The sequence below is a fragment of the Leptosomus discolor genome, chromosome 4 (assembly GCF_034619465.1).
Source record: "Leptosomus discolor isolate bLepDis1 chromosome 4, bLepDis1.hap2, whole genome shotgun sequence".
NCBI classification, from domain to species: domain Eukaryota; kingdom Metazoa; phylum Chordata; class Aves; order Leptosomiformes; family Leptosomidae; genus Leptosomus; species Leptosomus discolor.
Window position 1 is genome coordinate 17,154,503 of NC_141394.1, and position 22,323 is coordinate 17,176,825.

The window sequence follows — 22,323 nt, forward strand, 5'->3', positions numbered from 1 at the left end:
CATTCTTTGTTTCAGCATATGGCATACTTGTATTCAGTTCATGACCTTCAGTAATCTCTAAATTTTTTTCTGAAGAACTGGTAACTAGCTATTCTGTTCCCTGTTCTGGGATCACCAGTTAGTTCTGCCTGAATGCAATATGTTGCTTTCTTCTTGCACTAAGTAGCATCCTGTGTTTTGTAGGCAGTTTCTAGAAATTGTCGAGATTTGTTTTGAATTCTGAAGTTGTCCTTCAACATGCTTTCTCTTCTTTCTAGACTGGTATCACCTGAACATTTCTATCCTGTAATTCAGATCCTTAATGAAAATACTAAGTAGTAAACTAGACCTAGGATAGGCACCTGTAGAACCTCACTGAGTACTGTGTTCCATACTGATAGTGAACCAATAAATACTGACAAATAACCAACATCTATATAGGATCTCCTAAACAATTTTCACTCACCTAACAATAGTTGAAGGTGAACTATGCTTCCCCAATGCTTTACAAGAAAGTTATATGACAGTGAGAAAGAATTTACTAACTTAAATAGAAGATTGGTTTGATGACATTTGCTCTTGATGTATTGGTGTTGGCTGTCATATTTTCGTATTTTCTCTAAATGCTTAGGAATAATTTGTTTGACTATTTATTTGTTCCAGTATTGTTTAGGAATTGAAGTTAAGCGAAATACAGTTTCCCAGCAGATGAGATAGCCCTTGCTTAAAGCCCAGCCGGTCACAACCAAGTCATTTTCATTTTGAGTGAAAAATGCGTAATTAGATTATCTGTCTGACACTCAGTAGAATAAAATGATTGAAGTTGCTGGATTTTTTGCAACCTTTTCACTTGGTTCTTCAGTTACTATAAAATAAAATTATAAGAAGATGCAGAAAAGCAAACATCCCTAGCTGTTTGTAACTTCAAAGGCTCATACTGAACGTGACTCATTGCTGTTATCCAACCACCACCTAAAAAAATTAACATCTCCTACTTTTATGATGTGTTAAGCAAAAGTTGTTGAACACTTAAATATCTTTAAGCCCATTACAAAAGCATATAAGTTATGAAATACACTTAGAGATGCTCAGAGGAGGGGAAATTTCATTTTCCTGCTGTAAAATATTAGAAACTTCCAGAAGAGAGGCTTCTTATTAACATTTGTAAGGAGAGATAAAGCAAGGTGCACTTTCACTGCTCAGGGTAAAGCTCCACTGAATCTGTAGGGTCTGTCTTTTGCAAATATTTTCTTTCCATAGAGAGAGGTGAAAAAATTAAGAAACTGAGAGAGTAAACGTAGGATTTGCTTTGAGGGACTGCTGAGAAAAAGGCAGCAGATGTATTCCATGCACTTTTTATTTTCAGTGGGTGAAAAATTAAATCGCAAGTTCTGACTGAAGGAAAAGTGTAAGAGCAGACATTGAATTGGCATTGTATTAAATTGCATGAGTGTTAATGGAGTTGTAAGTAAAATTCTAAACATGCTATTTTTCTATATTAGATAGATATAGCTCATAAATTAAATGGTTGGGTTTTGTTCAGTTATCTATAATGCTGTAATCTGTTTGTGAACTGAATAAGTCAGATGCCTGCTTCCTGTGGGGATATACACATATATATAGGAATAGATACTCATGTATAGACATGTATGCGTGCATTAATATATATGCATAGGAATATGTATGTGTACCTATATAAATACAGGGATGTGTGTGTAGGTATGTGAATGATGCCTAACATTTACATGACACTTAAATCTGATTTAAATCATCATATCTATGTTAACTGCATTGAATAATAGTGCAGCCAGGAAGACAGAATTTACAAGAATGAGAAGGTAGTCTTACAGACCTTGACGTGTGCGTCCTTTTAGATGTAAATATCTTGTACCAGTTCTTTTCAGTTTTCTCACCCAATAGTGTATTTTTTATTACCTGTGAATGGAAGCTGTCTTATATATGCTTAGGACTGATTGCTTGGGAGTATAAAGTTAAACATGTACTTGTAAAGATTGTTGTTTGCCTTGGAAGCAAATCAATAAGTTTGCTGGGCAATTTTTGTGTAATCAAATTTAAAGTTCTTTGACTTTCAGCCTGGTCCCTGTCCTAAAGGCTGGATATAATCTGATGTTCATTAATCTTCAAAGCTAAATATTTGAGGTGTCGGCAGTGTAGACTTCAGTCATGATATTTGGATGCAGGCGATCAGTGGCTGTCAGTACCTAAGGGAGAGAAAACAATAATAATAGAGTAGCCTGCTACAGACACAAATGAAACATTCTGCTTGGAGCAAACATGATTTTAGTGGCAGTCCTTTGCAGAATGAGACTTTAACCTCTTCTTTTAAAAACTGTGTTTGTATAATAAGGTCTCTGTTTACAAGTTATCCAAATGAGATGCTACTCATTGATTACTATAGGAGTGTGCTGGTTATGATCCTGTTCAATTAGCTGTACTCACCCCGTAGTTTGTCTTTGCTCAAGGGGTTGATAATAAATTGTTTTGGTTACTAGTAATTTTCTCATGTAGCTATTAGACATGCCAGTATCACTTTATATACATTGAAAAAGCAATGCCATGTTTTAATTTTTTTTTCTCACGTTAAATAAATTCAGCATTACTTGTCATCAAGTAAGGACAGGCTTCGTGACAGAATATCAGTTAAGAAAAATGAAGTAAAAAAAAAAATTTATTCTGTGTTTTGAATGTGTTTTTAGAAGCAGTATCAGTCATTATAAATGTGTGTGTCTGTCTGCATATCAGAGAGTAAGAAGATGATCATAGTCTGATAGTTCTATTATATTAGTGTAAATTCTGCTAAAGATAATTGTGAACTTCAGGTTTACACTGTTGTATGTTGCAGAAGAAACACAATCCGAGTGTACTAATAAACATAATCGCTAGTGGTAGTTTGTATAGTTTTTACACTGCCAGCTCTCATCATTACAATATTTGAGTGCTTTCTGTTTTGTATTAGATGGTTAACATCTGTCATGCATGAAATGATGTAGACCTTAAGTATATGCATCCCAAAGTTTCAGATAACTTATATCAACAACAAAAGCAGTCCGGAGGAAACAAGGAATTTCTGCTTATATGAGCCATTTCCTTCAAAGAGGTTATAACAGGGTTAGATATAATATATTTCTATATTATTCAAAAGCATAATAAAAACTGATATCTGAAAGTGTACTTGTTCTAAGAGCAGCCATCAAGGCCATTGCAAGTGATACAGGTGTTTGTATAAATGCATGTATGTATACATACGCATATACAGATGTGTATACGTATATATGTACACACACATTCAGATGTAGAGGATGCTTTAAACCGGTACTTCAGATACCGACATTTCAATCTTAATGTCAAGCAATTCTGCATTTCTGAGAGAAGCTCAGTGATGACTAATTAACATATCTGATGGTGTTTTTCTAATACAGATGCACAACTGTTATTTCCTTAAGGCACACCCTTACAAAAAGGGTAGGTTAGTGGTACATTGTCTGTGGACAGTGGAGCAGGAGGAGAACTCTGGAGGAAGCAATAAAAACGTAATCACTATGATTTTATCATAAATATCTATTCTCCCACCCTCAAATGATGCAAGATCTTAACACTTACCTTTTAGATGTTAGCCGCAAAGGTAGACATTCACAGGCCATGGCTGCTTTCCTGCCTGAGTAAATTAAGCATTGTCTATGAGCATTAGCATACATCCTAGTGCTAAAATGGTGTTAATAGTCCTGCACATGCTTTTAGCTTGTGCTAAGTTGGACTTTCCTACCCTGCAATTGTTTAGGGGCACAGTTTGGTAATTAGGAGTGTTGCAGGGCCTTTTCCTAGCAAGCAGTTTGCAAGCAGCCACACTGTTTTGAAGGATAAGCATTTATTAGGATAGACACACCTTTCCGTACCTGTAGGTTGCAGTGCTTGGACACATTTTGGATAAATTTAAATACCTGGTTTTGAGGAAGCATATAAGTATCATAGTAGAGTCCAATAAATAAAACTTTCACAACAAATTCCAAATGTAAATCACTGCCATGCCAGAAACATCCCCTCGTGTGAGAGCTGTGGAAATTATACTGTTAATCTCAATGCATTGGTGACATTGAATTAGTCATCTGATATATATTCTGCTAGCACATAAGGATCAACAAAAGTGCTTGAAATGCTTACAGACCAGAAAGACTAAAGGCAGGCAGAACCAGTAAGACAAAGGGACAGAGTGCAAAGCAAATAGCAATGTTAGCTGTCTCAGTGCTGATTCCTATGTCATACAGCTAATCCATAAACCTCATTTTGTCTGTGTGTTTTTTAGATTGCAAGTCTTAAAGAATTCCTGATTGGGGTCTCCTTAGTCCTTTGTAAAGTAAGCTTAGACATTTCAAAAAAATCTACCATATTCTGCAAATCAATAAAGTGGGTTTAAGTGTTCAGTCTTAATCCAGTTCTACCTTGATTATAAGCAATGTTAAACTCCTGTTTCTTTCCAGTCAGAGCAATGTTATGCCAGAGTTGATCACTTCTGATCCCTCCACACCCACCCCAAAAATATTAATAAATTGGACCTAATTTATGAGACTTTATTTTATCCATGATTACAGATGGAATAATTATACCTGTTTCATGAGTTAGAATTTGATATAGCCTTTTCTGGTTAAAAGGCCTACTGAGCACAAGGGACTTGTAAATAAATTTAATTAATTTGTTGTGAAAAAAACCCACATCGTTCTTACAGACTTTGACAATCTGGATTAAGACCAAGGAGTAGGATTATACCTGTTGTTTTATCATACTGTTGAAATTAAAGTTTTTAATCAAGGCATTACGGACATTGGTGGAAAGATTCCCATTGCGTTTAATGGGCATTTGATTCAAGCTTCTGAAGCTTAAGTGTTATTTACTAGATATATTTGGTAAACAACAATTTAAAGACAGTTCATAACATCACTTTTTTGATTTGGAACATAAAAATTCTACTGATTGTTTTCTTGTTCTTAGCAGGTCCTGTTTAATCCATTGCTAAGAAATTGTCCGGTTTGTGTTTTGAATTGTTTATGGCAAGTGTTTTTCAATTAAAAACTGTAATGTATAAATAATTGAGAGAAACTCAGCATACATTCATGAGTATCTATGCAGAGGAAATATGCACGTTTAAGCAGAATTTCCCCAACTGGTTTGCCTTCAGGCAGAAATAATTTATATTCAGATTAAAAAAAAAAAAAAGAGAATGTTAATATTGCCAAATGAAGTACTAAAAAGGTTTGAAAAGGCAAAAGTTAAAATTGCTTATGAAATTTCTCATGCTTTTGTGTGTGCTTGTTTTGTGACTTCAATTACTTAAACATGGAGCATCTTTTGCTAGGGGATTCCTAAGTATAGCCAGAATAAAATTCACCTGTGGGATGGATGCCCACATACACCTTCTACATTAATAGAACTTTGTATTGTTATCTGTATCACAAGTCTGCCAAGCCCACTTAAACAGCAAATCCTCATTGTGCTGCATAATGTAGAAATGAAAAGTGCTGCTTTACAATCTGATTGCAAAATTAGAAACAGCTGATAAATAAAACAAACCAGTGGGACAATGTTTGCAAAGAGTGATAAATTTCTTCCATACTACCTGTGGAGAGCACAACTCCTACTGACAACAGTCTTGCTGCATCTGAACTATCCAACACGGCTATTTAATGTTTTTGTATTTCCAACATAAGCTGTAGAGCCAGTACCTAGATGTCTCCATACGGTTATATTCACAAGCGCAGGTCTGACACTGGAAGAAGGCAACCTAAAATGGATCCCATCCTTTCCTTCAGGAACAAAAGCAACACAAATTACCAGCGAATAGCTACCCAAGGCCTTTCTGGTTTCATCTGTCCTTGTGTCTGTGTTAGAGATTCCTTTTTGTAATCAACTTCGGTTTTGTTTAAAATGATACTCAGGTCTAAGTTTGTGATTTTTGATAAAACATTAGCCTTATAATTTCCTTTATTTTTATAATGGGATTTTTCATAGTGTGGACCAAAAAGAGAAAAGGGATTTAAAGATATAAATGCCTATGTAATTTTTTCATAGGAAGCCTGAGTGCTAGTCAAAATACGGCAGTGGTCTAACCACTGGACCACAGGACCAAGTGCTGGAATACATACAGCAGAGTTCTGCCTGTCTGTATTTGTGTTTGGAATTTGGATCAATCTCTGTCCTCAAGCCACTAATTTTTCAAAAAGTGATGGGAATTATTGTCCTACAGACTTCTTAACAAATTTGGTTGAAGTTCACTCCAAATCAAGTTGGAAGACAGGATGATCACATATGCTTGTTTCCTTTGGAGTCTAACCTAAAAATGTATTTTTGTACTGTTCATTGTTTAGAGAAAACACATAGCCTGTTCCGTTTGATTCTTTTAATTTTTCTTTATATAACAGACCATATCCTGTAGTAACCAAATACTACTGATTTATCATTATATCCCCCTTTGCCCCAGGCTGCATACCCCAGGTTACTAACTTTTAAGATTTATTCCTAGTTGTGATAAATAATCAGAACAATGAGTGTGGGAATAGTTCAGACTTGAAAACTTACTCTCATTTCTCCAAATCCTTTGTATCTTTGGCTACATGTACCTGTTGCTAAATTTTATCTTTAAGTCATGTAGGGGCGTATATTTAAAAAGAATCTGCACATCAGGGAACTTTAGAGATAGAAAGAAGCCTTTCCTTAATGGGACATGGAATTCTACATGTCCAGTTTGACCGTTTAAAACACTTCCAATCATGGATTTTCATTGTATCAGCAGAAACTAACTCTTCTTGTTCTTCTGCGCTTACACTCTTTCACAAAGCAGTTATGTTGTTTTTTCCTGGTTGCTTAAGAATGGAATACCTAAGTTAGCTGGGAAAAACTTGATTGTAGAGCATAATTTAAAAAGTTTAAGCAGCAAATTGCTAGGAAATAAAGTCTTCAGATATGATGCTTTTCTCTGTCAGTCAGTGGCAGACAGAAGCAGCCATAAATCCAGATGGATTCTTGGGGAGGACAGTTTTAAAAGGTTTATTAAATAATTGAGCTCATCCTCAGGCACGTGCAGAATGTAGTTCCCAGATAAATGACATAAATGACAATTATTACAGGGTTGTTACTGGTATTGAACTAGCAGGTACTGTATTGAATTGGTGTTACAGGAATTAGGTGTGTTTTCTGTTCAAATTAGTATACTCTTAAGAAAGTCTGAAAAGACTTCTGAAAGAAGCTTCTGAACGTGCAGTATGAAAGCAAAAAGGGCCTGTTGAATTAATAAAAAATATCTTAATATAATTAATTTTATTCTTGTTTTTTAAAAGGTGGTAGGCAGTGAAGATGTCTTGAATAAGAAAACTCAGGGAAAATTCTGTAGGGTTCTTATTTTCACTTCTGAAAATAAATACTGTGAAAATGAAAAACTTTCTTCATGCTTTTCCTTCAGTTGATTTAAATCAAGGCTTGTTATTAAGCACAGGGAGGTAATATTCTTTACACTAGGAAACAGTAAGCAGGTTTGTCAAAAGCCTTCTTAATCCTTTGACTGTCACTGCTAGTTTTCTAGGCTAATTCTTCAAATGGAGAATCTTTCAGTTCTTATATAAACCCCCGGGGACAGGTCTGTATTCTTACTTTGTAGTAAGAAGTTCTTCAAAATATTCACAGCAGTGCGTAAGTGCTAATTCTGAACTTTGTGTTTTCTTTAAAAGTTTTGGCATATACAAAAAACCTCCTATAAATCTTAAATTAGTTTCTGTTCTTAGGTATTTTATGATTGTAAAGTTCATTTTCAAATACGTCATAAAATTACTGAGGAAGTATTGCTCTTGTTTACATTGAACTAAGAAAGATACTGTATCAGAAATATTTTAGAAAAAACATTTTATGTACACTTGAATATAATGTGTAGCACTCAAGTGGATTGTTTGTATACACACTTCTGTAAGAATCATATTCTTTCTCAATGTTTTTGGTATCAAATGTTGCTCTGTTTGCTTTATGTGTGTGTTCATAAGACTATGACATTTAATGAAGAGATCTTTTTAAAGTATTCATAGCCATGAGTAAATTATACTATGTTTGATCTGTGTTAAAGATTCAAAGTCCAAGGTCTTTGAATAGAACTTAGAATAAAAATGTAATTAGGTTACATCCCTAAAGTCTGATATATCTTTAAATAAGACTGCAAGTGAAACTTTATTAAAACTTCAAATGAATTATTTCTTTGCTTTTTTAAATTCTTTTCCCCTCTCTTCTTTCATGTCTATTACTGACATTGCTGCTTGTATTTTACCTGTCTTTTCCAGGGTATTTTAATTATTTACTGCTTAAAGAGTAATACTGAGATGAAGCTTCATTCAAAGCTGCCCACTCACTAACAGGTTTTTTTGCTTCAAAGCTTTACGACGTCTTGGACTACTGCAGCTGAACCGGCAGTTGTCGTCATAAACTTTCCTGGAGGCAGTGTTTCCTTTTAGTAGTTGATAAAGGAGGTACTCTTTGCCAGAGGTGCCTTCTCAGTGGAACTGAGAGCTGATGGGGTTGCGTGTCCTCAGCCATTATCAATAATCTGTAGAAGTCAGGTAAAACAAACGTTATGAAGCTGTTAATATATCTTACTCTTCAGAGGATCATAGGATAATTCACGTCGGAAGGGACCTCGGCAGGTCATTAGTCCAACCTGCTACTCAAAGCATCCTTCTAAAGTAGATTATCTGCACAACAGAACAGCTCCATTGCTGGGGTATTGCATCTGATATCAGATTTATTATTGGAAGCTGTGAAAAGTAAGGAGAACAGGGTAGAATCTAGATAAAATGTAATCACTATCAAAAAAGATTATTTGAACTGAGGCAAGCATTTGACATGAGTTAGCAAAAAAAGTAATTTAGTGAAACTAATCTGCTTCAGTGTCACTTTCTGTATTTAAAAGATAATAATCATATTACTCTTTGAGATTACATAGGAATATAACTTGTTTCCATTTGGTTCTGTTGAGCTAAAAAACCCTCAAGCCCTGAAAAACAGAACTGCAAAGCGAGTACCATTCTTCAATATTCATCACTGCATTTTCACCTCCCTCCCCTCTCTGCATTTGGATATCTGCCTATAAACACTGAAATATTTGTGAAACCTGAAGTGTGAGCATCCCACTGAGTGTGGGCCTGCTCTTATTCAGACCCTGGAGCCTTACACTGTGAGCTCCCTGAATGCATTTTGCATCTTAGGTAGCCTTTGCATATAGAAAGCACTTTGATGCTTTACAAACATGAAAGAAGGTTTGAATGTTATCGTGAAGCAAGAATTCCATTCTCTTTAAAGTGGGTATGTTGCCATTCAGTTAGTGTTCAACATTGTTTGCAATGTTCTCTTCTAGATTAAGATTGACATATATCAAAAAGTGGCTGTTTACCTGTGATCAGACAAATCAGAAGGCAGCATCTGACAGATGTTGCTTTCCTAAAATATGTTAACCTAAAAGATAAAGGAATTTTAATTGTAAACCAAAATTTTCTGTGTTGGTTCATTTGAATATGAATGTAGCACAGACAAGTTAGTGGAATTTTCAGATGGGACCTGTTCAGTTGTCAGGTTTTTTTGCTGAAGTTGGACATTATCTTGGAAGAGTACATTTTTTTTGTATTCTAGTTTGCATGTGGGCAAAATGCTGCTAAACCAGTTTGTGCAATTACGGTGATGCAAAGCTTTCAGAGATTCTAGGTTCCACCTCAGACCTAAACTTCTGTGAAAATGCCCAAAATGTGAACATTTTTTCCACAGTTAAGCCTAAAGCAAAGGGGAAAATTGGTGATATAATGTAGTTCAAATAACAAGGCAGTAATTACAGGTATGTCTTTTTCAGAGTTAAGGGTTACACTTGGTATGAATCACACTTTGATGTATTATTGTCTTTCATGTATGTCTATATGTTATATTTTGTACCACTCGTTGTGAAGTATATGTGAGGTCTGTGTGCATACAGTTTTGGGAGAAATCATGTAATTAATACCAGATTTCTTTCGAGAGTTACTCTGAGTAGTTGCAATCAGTTTAAAGACTAGCTGTATGTCTCTCAAAGAAAATCTGAGAGGTTTTATTTAGAGCCAGAAGCAACTTAAGAAGTCCTGGAGCTAACCCAGAGTTTTGAGGGTACACTGCTGTAACTGGAAGAAAGGCAAGAGGACGGTATTTGTTCCATTCTCCCCTACAACAGTGCCTGTTCCTCCGGTACTTACTCTTCATGCATTCTTGTAAGAACAAGAGGATTTTTCACTGCAGTTCCTCTTCTGGTAATGTGCTCTTCAGTTAATTACAGTTTTTTTCTCTTGCTGGTCCACAGTAAACCTTCCCCAAAGCAGCTGTCATTTCAGCTGCCTGTGGGAAACCCTTCCTTCTTTGCCGTTCAGTAGTGTTGGCAGCAGCAGGGGAAGGGATTAGAAGCAGACAGGCAAGCAACTAGAGAAACTAGTATTATCCCTAGTTTGTGAGGTGTTAAAGAACCCTTTAAGAAACATCTTTTTAGGGCATTTTTAATATCATAATGTGTTGATGATGCTATATAACATACTGCGAACAGTCCTACTGTGGGTGCTGCAATGTGCACTGGACTCTGGGTTTGTGTAGGTATATTTTGAGTATTTGAGCTTTAAGGCAAATAATTTAGGTTCTCAGAGGACAGGACTATATATGATCTAATGTTCACTGTATTCCTATAGTTGTTTTTCTTTTTGGACAACAGATACTTGCTTAACTGATGTCAGCAGAAATAGTCTATCATTCACTAAATTGCAATACCAAGGATTAGCCTAACAGTTCTTGACCCAGACAAGGGAACATAAAATACCACATTTTTGCACCTCAGTCTCAGTCCACCAATGCCATATCTCAGGTTGTGTGATGCTCAACTCTCCTTTTACCTCCTTCCTTCTCCTTTATGTCCTCAAGCCTTTTACTTCTCAGGCATGCTTTCAGTTGCCCTTGAGCAGCTTAGACTCTAGTGAGAGATCTACTGGTCTATTGTCAAATAGGGGAAATTGTCAGAATACCCCATGATGAGCCAGCATGTTCATTACAATATTCTTATGAACTGTCTATGTCATTTTGCTAAAACTCCCTGTGGATTCTTTCTGAAAAATGTTATCAGCTCCTGTATAGTAAATGAAAATAACCTTTTGTCCTTTATCTTAAAAATATTCACCTTGATTGTTGTGGGGTGATTGGTTGTATTTTAGAGGAATCTTGTAGAGTTATGGAACTGGAAAATTCTCTCTTAAATTTCTTACACAATTTTTGTCTTGCACACAAGCTCAGGTGCTTGCATCTGAGATCAATCTGAGTGATTTCTATACAATTAATTTTACCTCAGGATTCCAGGGCTGTTCAACTATTTAATGAATGAAAGCCTTGTTTTATGGTTCTTGTGAGCTTTTTGTTCCACCTCCCAACAGACTCCTCCTACACCTCACTTAAAGACTTGTAACAACCTTTGTAGATAGTGGCTCACATTGGAAACTGTAAGAGATTCTTAACTATTTCAGTATGAATAGTGCTACCATAATTATCATAACAGAACATAGGAAACTAAAAATAATACAAGTGGTTCAAGTAGTCAAACTGAAATGTAAATCTCTATCTTTTAAAATAGTAGTAACATTTTTTCTTTTTTTGCTACCATTAACTGTTGCTTCAAGCAGATTTTGTGTCCAAGTTGTACAGTGAAATAACTGATTCAAAAAGATGTCCTAGTTCTAAATTAAAACATGCTATAATATATATAAAGCTTTATTGTTCCTTTAGCTTGTTTTTCTAAGCTAAAGAGTATTTTCTAAAGTCCTCAACAACTGTTTACGATTTAGAATTAAATGTGCTTTCTGCTTATACTAGTGCTGCTGAAGAAATGTAGCTAGCAGACCTGTCACTTTTTTGTGCAGTTGTTTCTGTGGCATTATTTTCATTGGTAAATGTACAAGCTGATAGGAAAAGAAATCATTAGGTGCTCTCAGTATTGCTGAGGCATGGAGCTAGAACAGGTCAGTCACTGCATTTTGCAGATTGTGACATTTTAAATTACCTGTACTCTACTGGAAGCAATCTGTGGACCTAATTAACATCTCACCTAATTAATGTCGGGACTGTATATAGAGAATTCGAGATAGTTTTGCGCTGCCTTTATTTATTAATTACCACATTATTCAAATTTGCTATCTTTAATTTCTGTATTGAAAACTTCAGATTGGTGTGCTGTTTTCTTAAGTGGGAGTAACTTCTTTTTATTTTTTTTTTCTCCTTCAAGTAATCAATGCACTGCTGAATGAGTTCATTTTAATGCACTCAATCATGCCTCTAATGTTTGTAGCTTACGGGCGCAAGCATCAGTAATGCAGGAATGTTATATGGCTTTAGTTTGGGCCATTTCATAAAATATTCATGGAATCAAAAATGTGCATCAAAATAGCGGCTGGGAGAATTACATTTATGTGCCTGCTTTTATGGCAGCTTCACATTTAAACCCATTTGTGTTAATATCTAGTCAATCTTTCTACTTAAAAAAAAAAAAAAGGCAAAATAGTAGTCTCCATATATACTCCTTTTGGTTTGATATCTATTTTGATGTAACAAATGTATACTTTTGGAGTGAGTTTTAGGAAGGGGAATTATAAAGAAAGTTTTAGTTAATGTAAAAACGTTTCTCTTCAGTATTTACAAAATTACATTGTGTTCTTTTGCTTGAATGCATAGATTTATTTTTTTTACTTCTAAGCAACCTGGTGAAAACTAGCACAAATCTTTGCATACATGTGTAGTTGCTATGAAAATAAGAGTAATTTCTAAAATTTGATACTGTTAGTGGCAGAGCAATGTCTTATGTTCATATAATTGTTTAAAACTGATGCTTTACTCCCAAAATTATATTGTGACAATGTTTACCTCCCATATTTAGTATTAAATTATTGCTGATAGGGTTTATTTTATTATGCCGTGAGCTTCATTAAACTATAACATTTTAGTAGTGATAGTACGTAGGTTGTAAGAGTTACATTTCTGGGTTTTGATTCCTTTTATAAACAGGGAAGAGGTATCAGAGATTTTCAAACTCCATTTAGGATACACTGAGCTAATTTCTGCGTGGCAGTGGGAAGAGAATATGCAATTGCTGTTAATGTTGCCACCTGAAAATAGCTGTACAGCTTTTTGTAACATTTTGCAAATAGATTTTTCAGATATAGATTTCCTAGAAACACCTTTTCGATTTTCTATTTAAATTCCTAGAGATATAAAAGATACATTTCTACAAACTATTCCGAGTGATTTTCCTACTCACTGGTTTGGTTTGGGTTTGTTTTTTTCTTCTTTCAGTTGATAGTAAAAGTAATTTAGAATTCTGCCTTGTCACAAATAAAAATACTCTTACTCTCAGAAATGTTCTGTAGTTGGCTTATTACTTTCTTTTAATGTTTTTCAAGATTTTCAGACAGCATCTACCTATGTATGCGCTTAACAGTTGCATTAGTTCAGTGGTTAAAAATTAGAATGCACTGGCCAGATCAGTTCCAACTGAACAACTCATGACAGTGGGTAAACTTACCAACCCCTGAAAAACTTATTTTTCCACAACATATGAGGTTCATGTAAACATTATATATTAAAGAAATAGGTTGCTATGTCATTTGCCAATGAGAACAAGGGATTTCAGATTAGTTTGATGGAGGAATGAATTCTAAAGTCTAAAATCTTTTACCTTCCATGAATCTGAAAGGTCTCCACATAGCTGGTATTACTTGAAAGAGTCTTCAGTAAGCAAATTCCCAGCCATGTAAGGGCTTTCAGGTCAAGAATTCCATCTCTCCCATGTTTAGGAAACTAGCAGGTATTTTATTTTTTTGCTCAGCATCTTCGTTTTGATATTTCTGTGGGTGGATTTTATTACTTTTTACTTCATAGTATTTCTTGGTAGTTAAGTGAAGTCAAATGTAATTTAGTTCCATTTGAATACTACCAAAACTATTATTGTTTTTGTATATTGAAGCTTGAGGTAGATGGATTGTTTCTAAAGAGATTTCACTAAGATCTGGCAAAAAGGATGTCAGGTCTCAGCTCTTATGGCTAGGTCAACTCTTAAGAACTATGGGGTACATGGAATATATGAGTTCAATTTCTAGTCTGACAGAAACTTTCTCAAGGGGATACTGCGAGTGAGGAAGCATGGGTAAGAATTACCATACCTGATAGTTCTAACAATCTAAACAATAGTTCTGAAGGTTGCACATATTCTTTACTTAAATGATGTGTCCCATTAAAAGATTATATTAGAGTCTTAGGAGAAACTCAGATACTGTGTTCAGCTTCAAATTATGCATCCAGGTGATACCATTCATTTGTTTGCTGCGTCCCATTCTTACTAGAAGTTTCTGAGTTACATGTGAATCAAAGTCTATTATTCTAACGAATCCATTACACACGTAGTGAAACTAGGTCGCTTAAATGTATGGCAATATCCTTTCAAAGGGACAATAATAACTTTGGGGAGAATTCCAAGGAGGAGTCTGTACGTGTTTATGAGTATGCAAGTGGATAAAATGCTAGATCTAGCTATTAACATTAAATTTCAACTCAACTTTCCATCATTTGTCACAAAGCCAACACCAGTATATTCAATTAATATCTTAAATTTTCATTTAGCAACTTGGACAACTTGAATTCAGTTGACTTCTGAGTTGAGCTTGCCCTAAGAAATTAGCTGGACTGGATAGGCAGAAACCCAAATTCAAACTGGAGGCCTCTGTAGAATGAACAAGAGTTTTCATCCAAGTTTAGCAAGTCTACATCTCTATTTCCTGTTAAATGTACTGTCAGTCAATCCTTAAACACCTTGTACTGGTCATGATACTTTCGCTTTGCATTTCTGTTTGTTCAGTCTGATCTCAACTACATGATATTTTTGAAAGAATGTATAGATCTTTTCCTGTCTGTCTAAACGGTCTGATAGCTACTCTAGCAATAAGATTATTTTTTTTTTCTGGTTTGGGCCATCTCTTCAATACTTGTCCCTAGCTAGAGTGGAACTGAATAAAGCCTGTTGTCTCCCCTTTCACCTGGCATGTCACTCTTTAGCACTTTTTGTTGTGTCCTCTGGGACTCTTACATGAATCATAGGTTGTAGAGCCTTAAAATTATTTGCCTATGAAACTCACTTATTTAGTTGCTTCTTTGAAAGAAAAGTTTCTTATGCTTGTCAATTTGAGTTTAACTCATTTTAGTCATTAGAGAAGCTTAATGTGAAAATAAATTTAATTTTAATAAAGAGTTATGTTTTATATTGCAAGTTGAAAGCATGGTTATAAAAGGGTAACATATGCAAAAGACAAATCTAAATTAAGTTAATAAGAGGAATCTGTCATAGGTATTCTGCTGCCTCTAGGTTGGCTGAAGGCCTGGGGAACTACCCTCATTTTCTCTCAGAACGTTTAAAGAAGCTCCTTCTCGAGCTTCTCTCCCTTCCTTTCCTGCAACTGGGAAATAATGTTTCTCCTTCCTGGTTCTTTTTGTAATTTGAATGCAGCACTGTAAAAACAGTCTGCCAAAGAGTAATCATTCCTTCTAAATCATGTTTCAGAAGAGGTGTAAACTGCAAACACATCTAAGGAAATTTAGTTTATGGTTTGTTTCAGTTTTTAATAGAAATAGCAATTGACATATTGACGATCTATGGGACAAGATTCCTCCATCACACACACACAAACTTAGGAAGGAAGGGTCACATTCACAGTTCTCCCTGCTGTAGAACATTCTTTGTAAAACAAGGTACTGTGACCAGAAAGCTTTTTTTTTTTTTTTTTTTTTGGTCATCTTACATGCTTCCCAGCAGTTTTTCTGTACCCATTATGTATAAGGAAAAACTTTTCTAGTCTTTCAAAGGGCTTTGAATTTCCGTTGTCCAGAAAGTGTGGAAATCTCCTAGATTGTCTGTATACATGGAGCTAAATCTAGCTGAAGGCAGAGGAGAGGAAGGAACTATTTTCATGTTAAAATGAATTGAACTTTACCTTCAAACTCTTTTACCTTAAAGGTGTTTGAGTAACTTTAAGGTTTTCGAATGCATGACTTCAGGCTCAATAATTAATCTATTATTGGTTAATACTCTGACAGTAAATTTACTACATAAACTCACCAGAGTTGGCCTAGTAATAACTGTTGAATAAATGACTTTGCATAATAATTGTTTTCATCAGTTAATTTGATTGAATAAAGGTTGGGGGTTTTCCCCACAGTTTTGATACCTCTGTTCTCCACATTTCAAGTCTGCCAGCACAGGTGTTCATTGTGGAAAAAGAAACTTAAGGAACAGTTTGAATTGTGATTATTTATGCATAGATGTGATTTTGAAATATGAGATCCAAAAGGCTATATCCATGGATCCATAATAGATGTATTTTCTGAAAAATTCTGACTTTGCATCCTTGGGAGCACACATCCCCAACATTGTGAATCTACAAAGAAAAGCTAATTTAAAATATGATAAGTTTAAATTGCAACATTACTGGTAACTCTGAGATGTGGCAGTATTTTCCAGTGATCTGTAAGATATATATCAAAGATTCTTGAAAAATCTGTGAAATTATTGACTCCAACTTATTTTCTAATGAGAAAATTATTATAGACTAATAACTTTTTAAAATTTTGTGGATTACACTGATTGTAACTCTGAATGACATTTTTCAGGTCATGTCAAGAAAGCTGCTGAGCATTATGAAGCATTTTATCAGCTAACAGAGGGTTCAATGTGGAAGGATAAGACAGGCCATACTTATAATTCACTGGCATGTGAGCATCTCTGGAGAATTTATACATTAATAGCAGACAAAATGCTAGGAAATAAAGAACACCAACAGGCCATCAAAACGCTAATAAAAGCTTTAAAAATGGCAAAAGAAGGTGAGTGGAAAAGAACACTTTCACATTCCTTTATTTGATGTGCATGCCATGATTTTCCGAAAAGTAGAGTAGAAATTACCAAGTTTTTGACTGGGTGTTTATTTCCTGTGAAATTCAAAGACAAATGCTATCAATACACTTCCAGATGTCACTAAAGCAGGAATGTCTGCTTGCTGACAACAAAGAATCTTTTAGATTTCTAAAAGCTTTATCTCCGAAAAACCAACCTTGTGGGAATAATGGTATGAAAGACTGAACCCATAATCAGAAAGTGAGGTCACTGATGGAAGCTCAGCTCACTGATTCTGATTGTCTAGCTACTGTTGACTTTGCAATTTTTGAGCCATATTATCTGCTGGAACACTACCTTTTCACGCTACATAGTTACTTAGTACTCGCAAAAACTAGTTTTCTACCATAAGCAAATAAGATTTCTTCTGTATATCTTAATACATGTAAATACTTTGAAACCTAAAGTAAAAAATTACAGAATTGCAGAATAGCTGAGGTAGGAAAAGACATGTCTGGAGATCATCAGGGTCAGCTAGAGCAGGCTGCCTAGGACTACATCCAGCCAAGTTTTTAGTATCTCCACAGGTGGAGACTCCATAACTATTCTGTAAAACAGAATTCCGCTGTTCAAACACCCTCACAATGAAAAAGTATTTTGTTGAGTTCAGATGGAATTTCAATTTTGCCTCTTGTCCTGTCACTGACAAAGCCTGAGAAAAGCCTGATTCCATTTTCTTTACACCCTCCCATGAGGAATTTGTACACATTCATGAAATCCCCCCTGAGCCTCCTCTTCTGTGGTCTCCTTCAGCCCCGTCTCCTAGGAGAGATGCTCCCAGTCACTTAGTCATCTCTGCTCCCCTTTGCTGGACTTACTCCATTATGTCCCCCTCTCTCTTGTACTGGGGAGCCCAGAAGGGGACACAACACTCCTGGGGTGACCTCACCAGTGCTGGGTAGAGGCAAAGAATCAAAGGATCACCCCCCTCGACCTGGTCACAACGCTCTGGCTAATGCAGCCCGGGATCCCATCAGTCGCCTTTGCCGTGAACATGCATTGCTGTCTCATGTGCAGCTTGAGAAACCCAGGAAACCCAGGCCCTTCTCTGCCAAGCTCCTTTCCATCCAGTCGGCCTGCAGCTTGGGCTGGGGTGTGGGATTATCCCTCCCCAGGTGCAGGACTTTGCATTTCCCTCTTCTGAACTTCATGAGACTGCCATCAGCCCAGTTCTCCAGCCTGACAAGGTTGCTCTGGATGACAGCACAACCACCTACCTGGTGGATCAACCATTCCCTCCCAATTTTGTTTTGCCTGCAAACGCACTGAGAGTGTGCTTGGTCACACCATCCAGGTCATTAATGAAGATATTAGTCAGTATTGGTGCCAGTATTTATCCCTTAGTACACCACTAGTGTCTGGCCTCCCACTGGACTTCATGTTGCTGTTTACAACCCTTGAGGCCAGCAACTCACCTAGTTTTCAGTCTAGCTCACTATTTGTCTAAGCCATACTTTACCAGCTTGTGTAGGAAGATGTTTTGGGAGACAGTGTCAGAAGCCTTGCTAAAATTGAGAGAAACAACATCCACCCCATTCCCTTCATCCACCAAGCCAGTTGTCTTATCATAGAAAGCTATCAGGTTGATGAAGCACGAATTCCCTGTGTTAAGTCCTGCTGACGATTACTGATCGCTGCCTTGTTCTAGATGGATGTATGCAGCTTTGTCTGAGTGTGGATAGGTTTAAAATTGGGGGAAATCAGAATAGCATTTGAATGTTTTATATAATGTGAGATGTTGATCAGCTAGAAATGCCATGCTCTGGAGCATTTCTTACACATGAGAGGGAACAGAAAATAAGAGGCAAATCTTACAAGTTGACTTCATGAAAATACACATAATTTTCCAGATATTTCAGAAATCTTAATAATCCTTGTTTCTTAAAAGATGCTGTTAAACATCCACTTCTACAGACTTACTTTTCCTAGATGATTATCCTAGATGATTATTGGAGTGCTTCTGAGAAGTAAGATAGGTCTCAAATAATCATCTTTTTCCATGCACAGCAATTCAAGAGCCTTTCATGGTATTCCTTAAGGGGCATACTTTGCATATGAATTGCACATACAGTTAATTTATAATATTAATTCAATATTTATCACCAGATAGTTTTTTAAATTTAATAATGTGTGCCCAACATTAATCTGTTAGCCAGTCTTTGGGTAGTAGTTAGGATAGATAGAATTAAACTATCAAAAATGACAAAAAAACCTTAAAATATTTTCCAAATTTTAAAATAAGTTTTGCCACAAATAAATATATGACTATACAGGTAGATAATATAACACAGCAATCTATAGAAAAGTATGAAATGTATTCAGTGAAGCCAAGGCGAGTTCCTAAACAGAAATATCTTTCTTGGACTCCCAGATACTCTGGGAAAAAATGAACAAGCTTTCAGGCATCTAAGCCCATGTGAACTTTGCTGTTTATTATTTTTAGAAGTGCCAGCAAATTATTTCTATTTCAGGTTTTTTAATATAATGTCTTTGATTATATTAATTCTAAAGAATCAAAATTTCTTATCTTGCCTTATCTCATGAAGAATAATATTTTAAAGCAGCATTTGAAATTTAAATGCTTTTATATGGTAATTTTTGAGGAATAAACCAAACAGGACTTCGGGGGCAAGAATTCCATTCTTTCCATTCCAAATGTTTAATTTGTGAGTGTATATGATTTTATTTGGCTAATTTTTGCTTCTAATTAAACCACTAAATAACCTATTTTGGTTTTACCTGAAATTTACATTAGTAGATCTGTTTTGTGCGTTGCCTGTTTAGAACTTTTCTCTTGGGAGAATACTCTCAATACTGAGAATGCCAATACAATTAGTCAGCTGAAGAAGGACAGGTACAAAAAACCTTCACCTTTTCTAGCTGCATCTGTTGATCAAATACAAGCTTTTAGCTTTTTCTACAGCTGTTGTCTATAATACGTGCGTAAGTCACAACTACAGTAAAACTGCTGCTACTAATATTTACTGTAGTAACTAGAAAGACTGCTGATGAAGTTTCCCATCAACTTCTTCCTATTGCTAGTGAAGACTGATGGAAATGAAGAGATTGTCAAAAGGGATCTGATGCCTTTCCAAAACTTATTTTGACCAGGCAGGTGTTCCAGTGCCCTTACTTTGAATCAATCACTTTCATAGCTTCCTGAGACATGCAGTAAATATCACTGTGCACAAGTATACTTGCCATTGTTCTCTTTAAATTTAAGCTTTAGAAGCTCCTTTCAGACAAGTTCTCCAGTCCACATTCCAGAAATAACCTCTGTCTATGGAGCCCATATTTGACAATATAGGTAAAACTATACTGGCTCTGGCTGTAATATCCATTCTGTCCTTCTGGACCATCATCTGTGTTTATGTATTTTATGAATTAGGATTAGATATTACCCACTTTGGACTCTCAGACTGTTCTTAAGTGAGGAAGGAAATTTTTTATATCCCTAGCAACTTTTCACTTACCCCTCTGTGAAACTTTATTGTGTTTGAGCAGATGGATACTGAGCAACAGGAAGACTGGATTTTGGGCTATTTTTAGTATAATTTCATGTACAGTTTTTTAATGGATATTCATGTTCTGGAGGGAAATTTTTTAATATAGTGTGATACAGTAAGCATTTCTAGAATTAATTGTATTGAATGGATGATTTTCTATTGAGGGAACAACATAAAAACACCAGCAAGCAGTGTTTGTTAGACTAGTGAAATAAAATCTGGCATGGAAAAGTGTGATGCACCTCAATTAGCAACTGCCTGTGCAGAATTTTCTATGACTACTTCTTGCAAGTATAAATTACCACTTTTTTTAGCTATTCTAGCCTACAGTAGCTTGCAAAATAGCCATGAGAATAAGAAATATGAATCCGGTCTACTGATAGTTCTCTCGTGATGCTTCACTAGTATTCACATTAGCAAAGTGCATGGGTCAACATATTTTGTGTTTATATATTAGGGTGTGTTATATATTTGTAGCTACTTTTATTTACATGTGAATATACAGAGAGAGGCTCCTATGATTTTTTAATGTGAAGATATTGTGAGTATTATTAAACAATTAATGACAGAGAACATTACAGCGTGTTAAATTGATTATACTTCATTACTTACTGGAAGATATTTTCTCTGACTTTGTTGAACTTTTTTGTTGAGCTCTGTTTAAATCCATAGCCTATGCTTTTAATTACCGCTGTATATTTTTGGAAAGAGGTAAATGGCAAGGGTAAGAAGGAAAAACTTACTACAATATTTAAACATCTGTATGTTACTGAAGAACCTGCAAGAACTGTCTGTACTAATTTTTTTCAGATTACTCTAGTAACTGTAACTTTAATCCTTTCTTTAGGAGGTGATATGAAGATGGAAGGAGAAGCTGCGTATTGCTTAAGTTTAGCATATTATTTTGCTGGAGAACAGCAGACAGCGTTATCAGTAAGATTTTTTTAAAGTTGCTTTAGCTTTCCCAATGCTTTTCTCTGCCTCCTTGCATCTTAGGCATTTTGAAGAGTGTAAAAGACTTGGAGGGACTTGGCTCATGGACCTTTTATAACTCTATGTAGTTCTGTAGACAGGGTTCCATGTAGCTTGAGCAATTATGGTTCCAATAAATTCCAGAACTGATGGAGTCCAGGTTTCCATGCTTGGATCTGTAGAAATATAATATAAATTGACAATTCAGGTTATATGTGACTGGCTTTCCTTTTCCTGTATTCATACACATATAAAACAGCTTCTATTTAGTTAGGTTTTTGCGTAAAAAAACAGTTTTGCAAACTAGTTTGACACAGCATATTTGTGAGCAACAGTTAAAAATATATCAATTCGTATGTTGAACTTTTCAGAACATGAGGAATGTAGAAATATGCAAATTGCTTTTTGTGTGAAAAGCTGTAATGCTGATGCAATCCCTTCTGTTGATACTTGTCAAGCTCCTCTTCTCATGATTCCCTTGAGTCTCCCATAAGTGATAATTCTAAGACAATGAGAATTCTACTTGTGGAATTCTAGTCTGGAAGGAGGGTTACCCTAGTTCATCATAGGTGTGAGAGGAAAGATAAGCAGCAACTTGATTTGTCTGTGCCAGTCATCAGAGAAGTCACAGTCCTCCATGATCCTCTTAAAAATGTTGAATGGAAAATAAATTTGTTTGAATATTTTGTCAGTGATTACTGTGATTAATCAGCTGGATAATTACTATTTCTGTTTGTCCCTTTAGCTGTGGAATGACTCAGTACTTTATTACAAACACATTTTGTGGAGGTCATTCTTTGTGGTCAACTTTGTGTTGTGGTGGTTTATTTTTTCAGAGAT

General features: G+C 35.5%; 1 protein-coding gene across 1 annotated transcript in view; it reads left to right on the forward strand.

The window, feature by feature from the left end:
* TTC29 (tetratricopeptide repeat domain 29) overlaps positions 1 to 22,323 on the forward strand; it is an 85,557-nt gene that overhangs the window by 32,922 nt on the left and 30,312 nt on the right. Inside the window, exons 5-6 of the mRNA XM_086464785.1 lie at positions 16,723 to 16,935; positions 21,359 to 21,444. Of these exons, the coding sequence (XP_086320911.1) occupies positions 16,723 to 16,935; positions 21,359 to 21,444 (299 nt within the window). The remainder of the gene's footprint in view (positions 1 to 16,722; positions 16,936 to 21,358; positions 21,445 to 22,323) is intronic.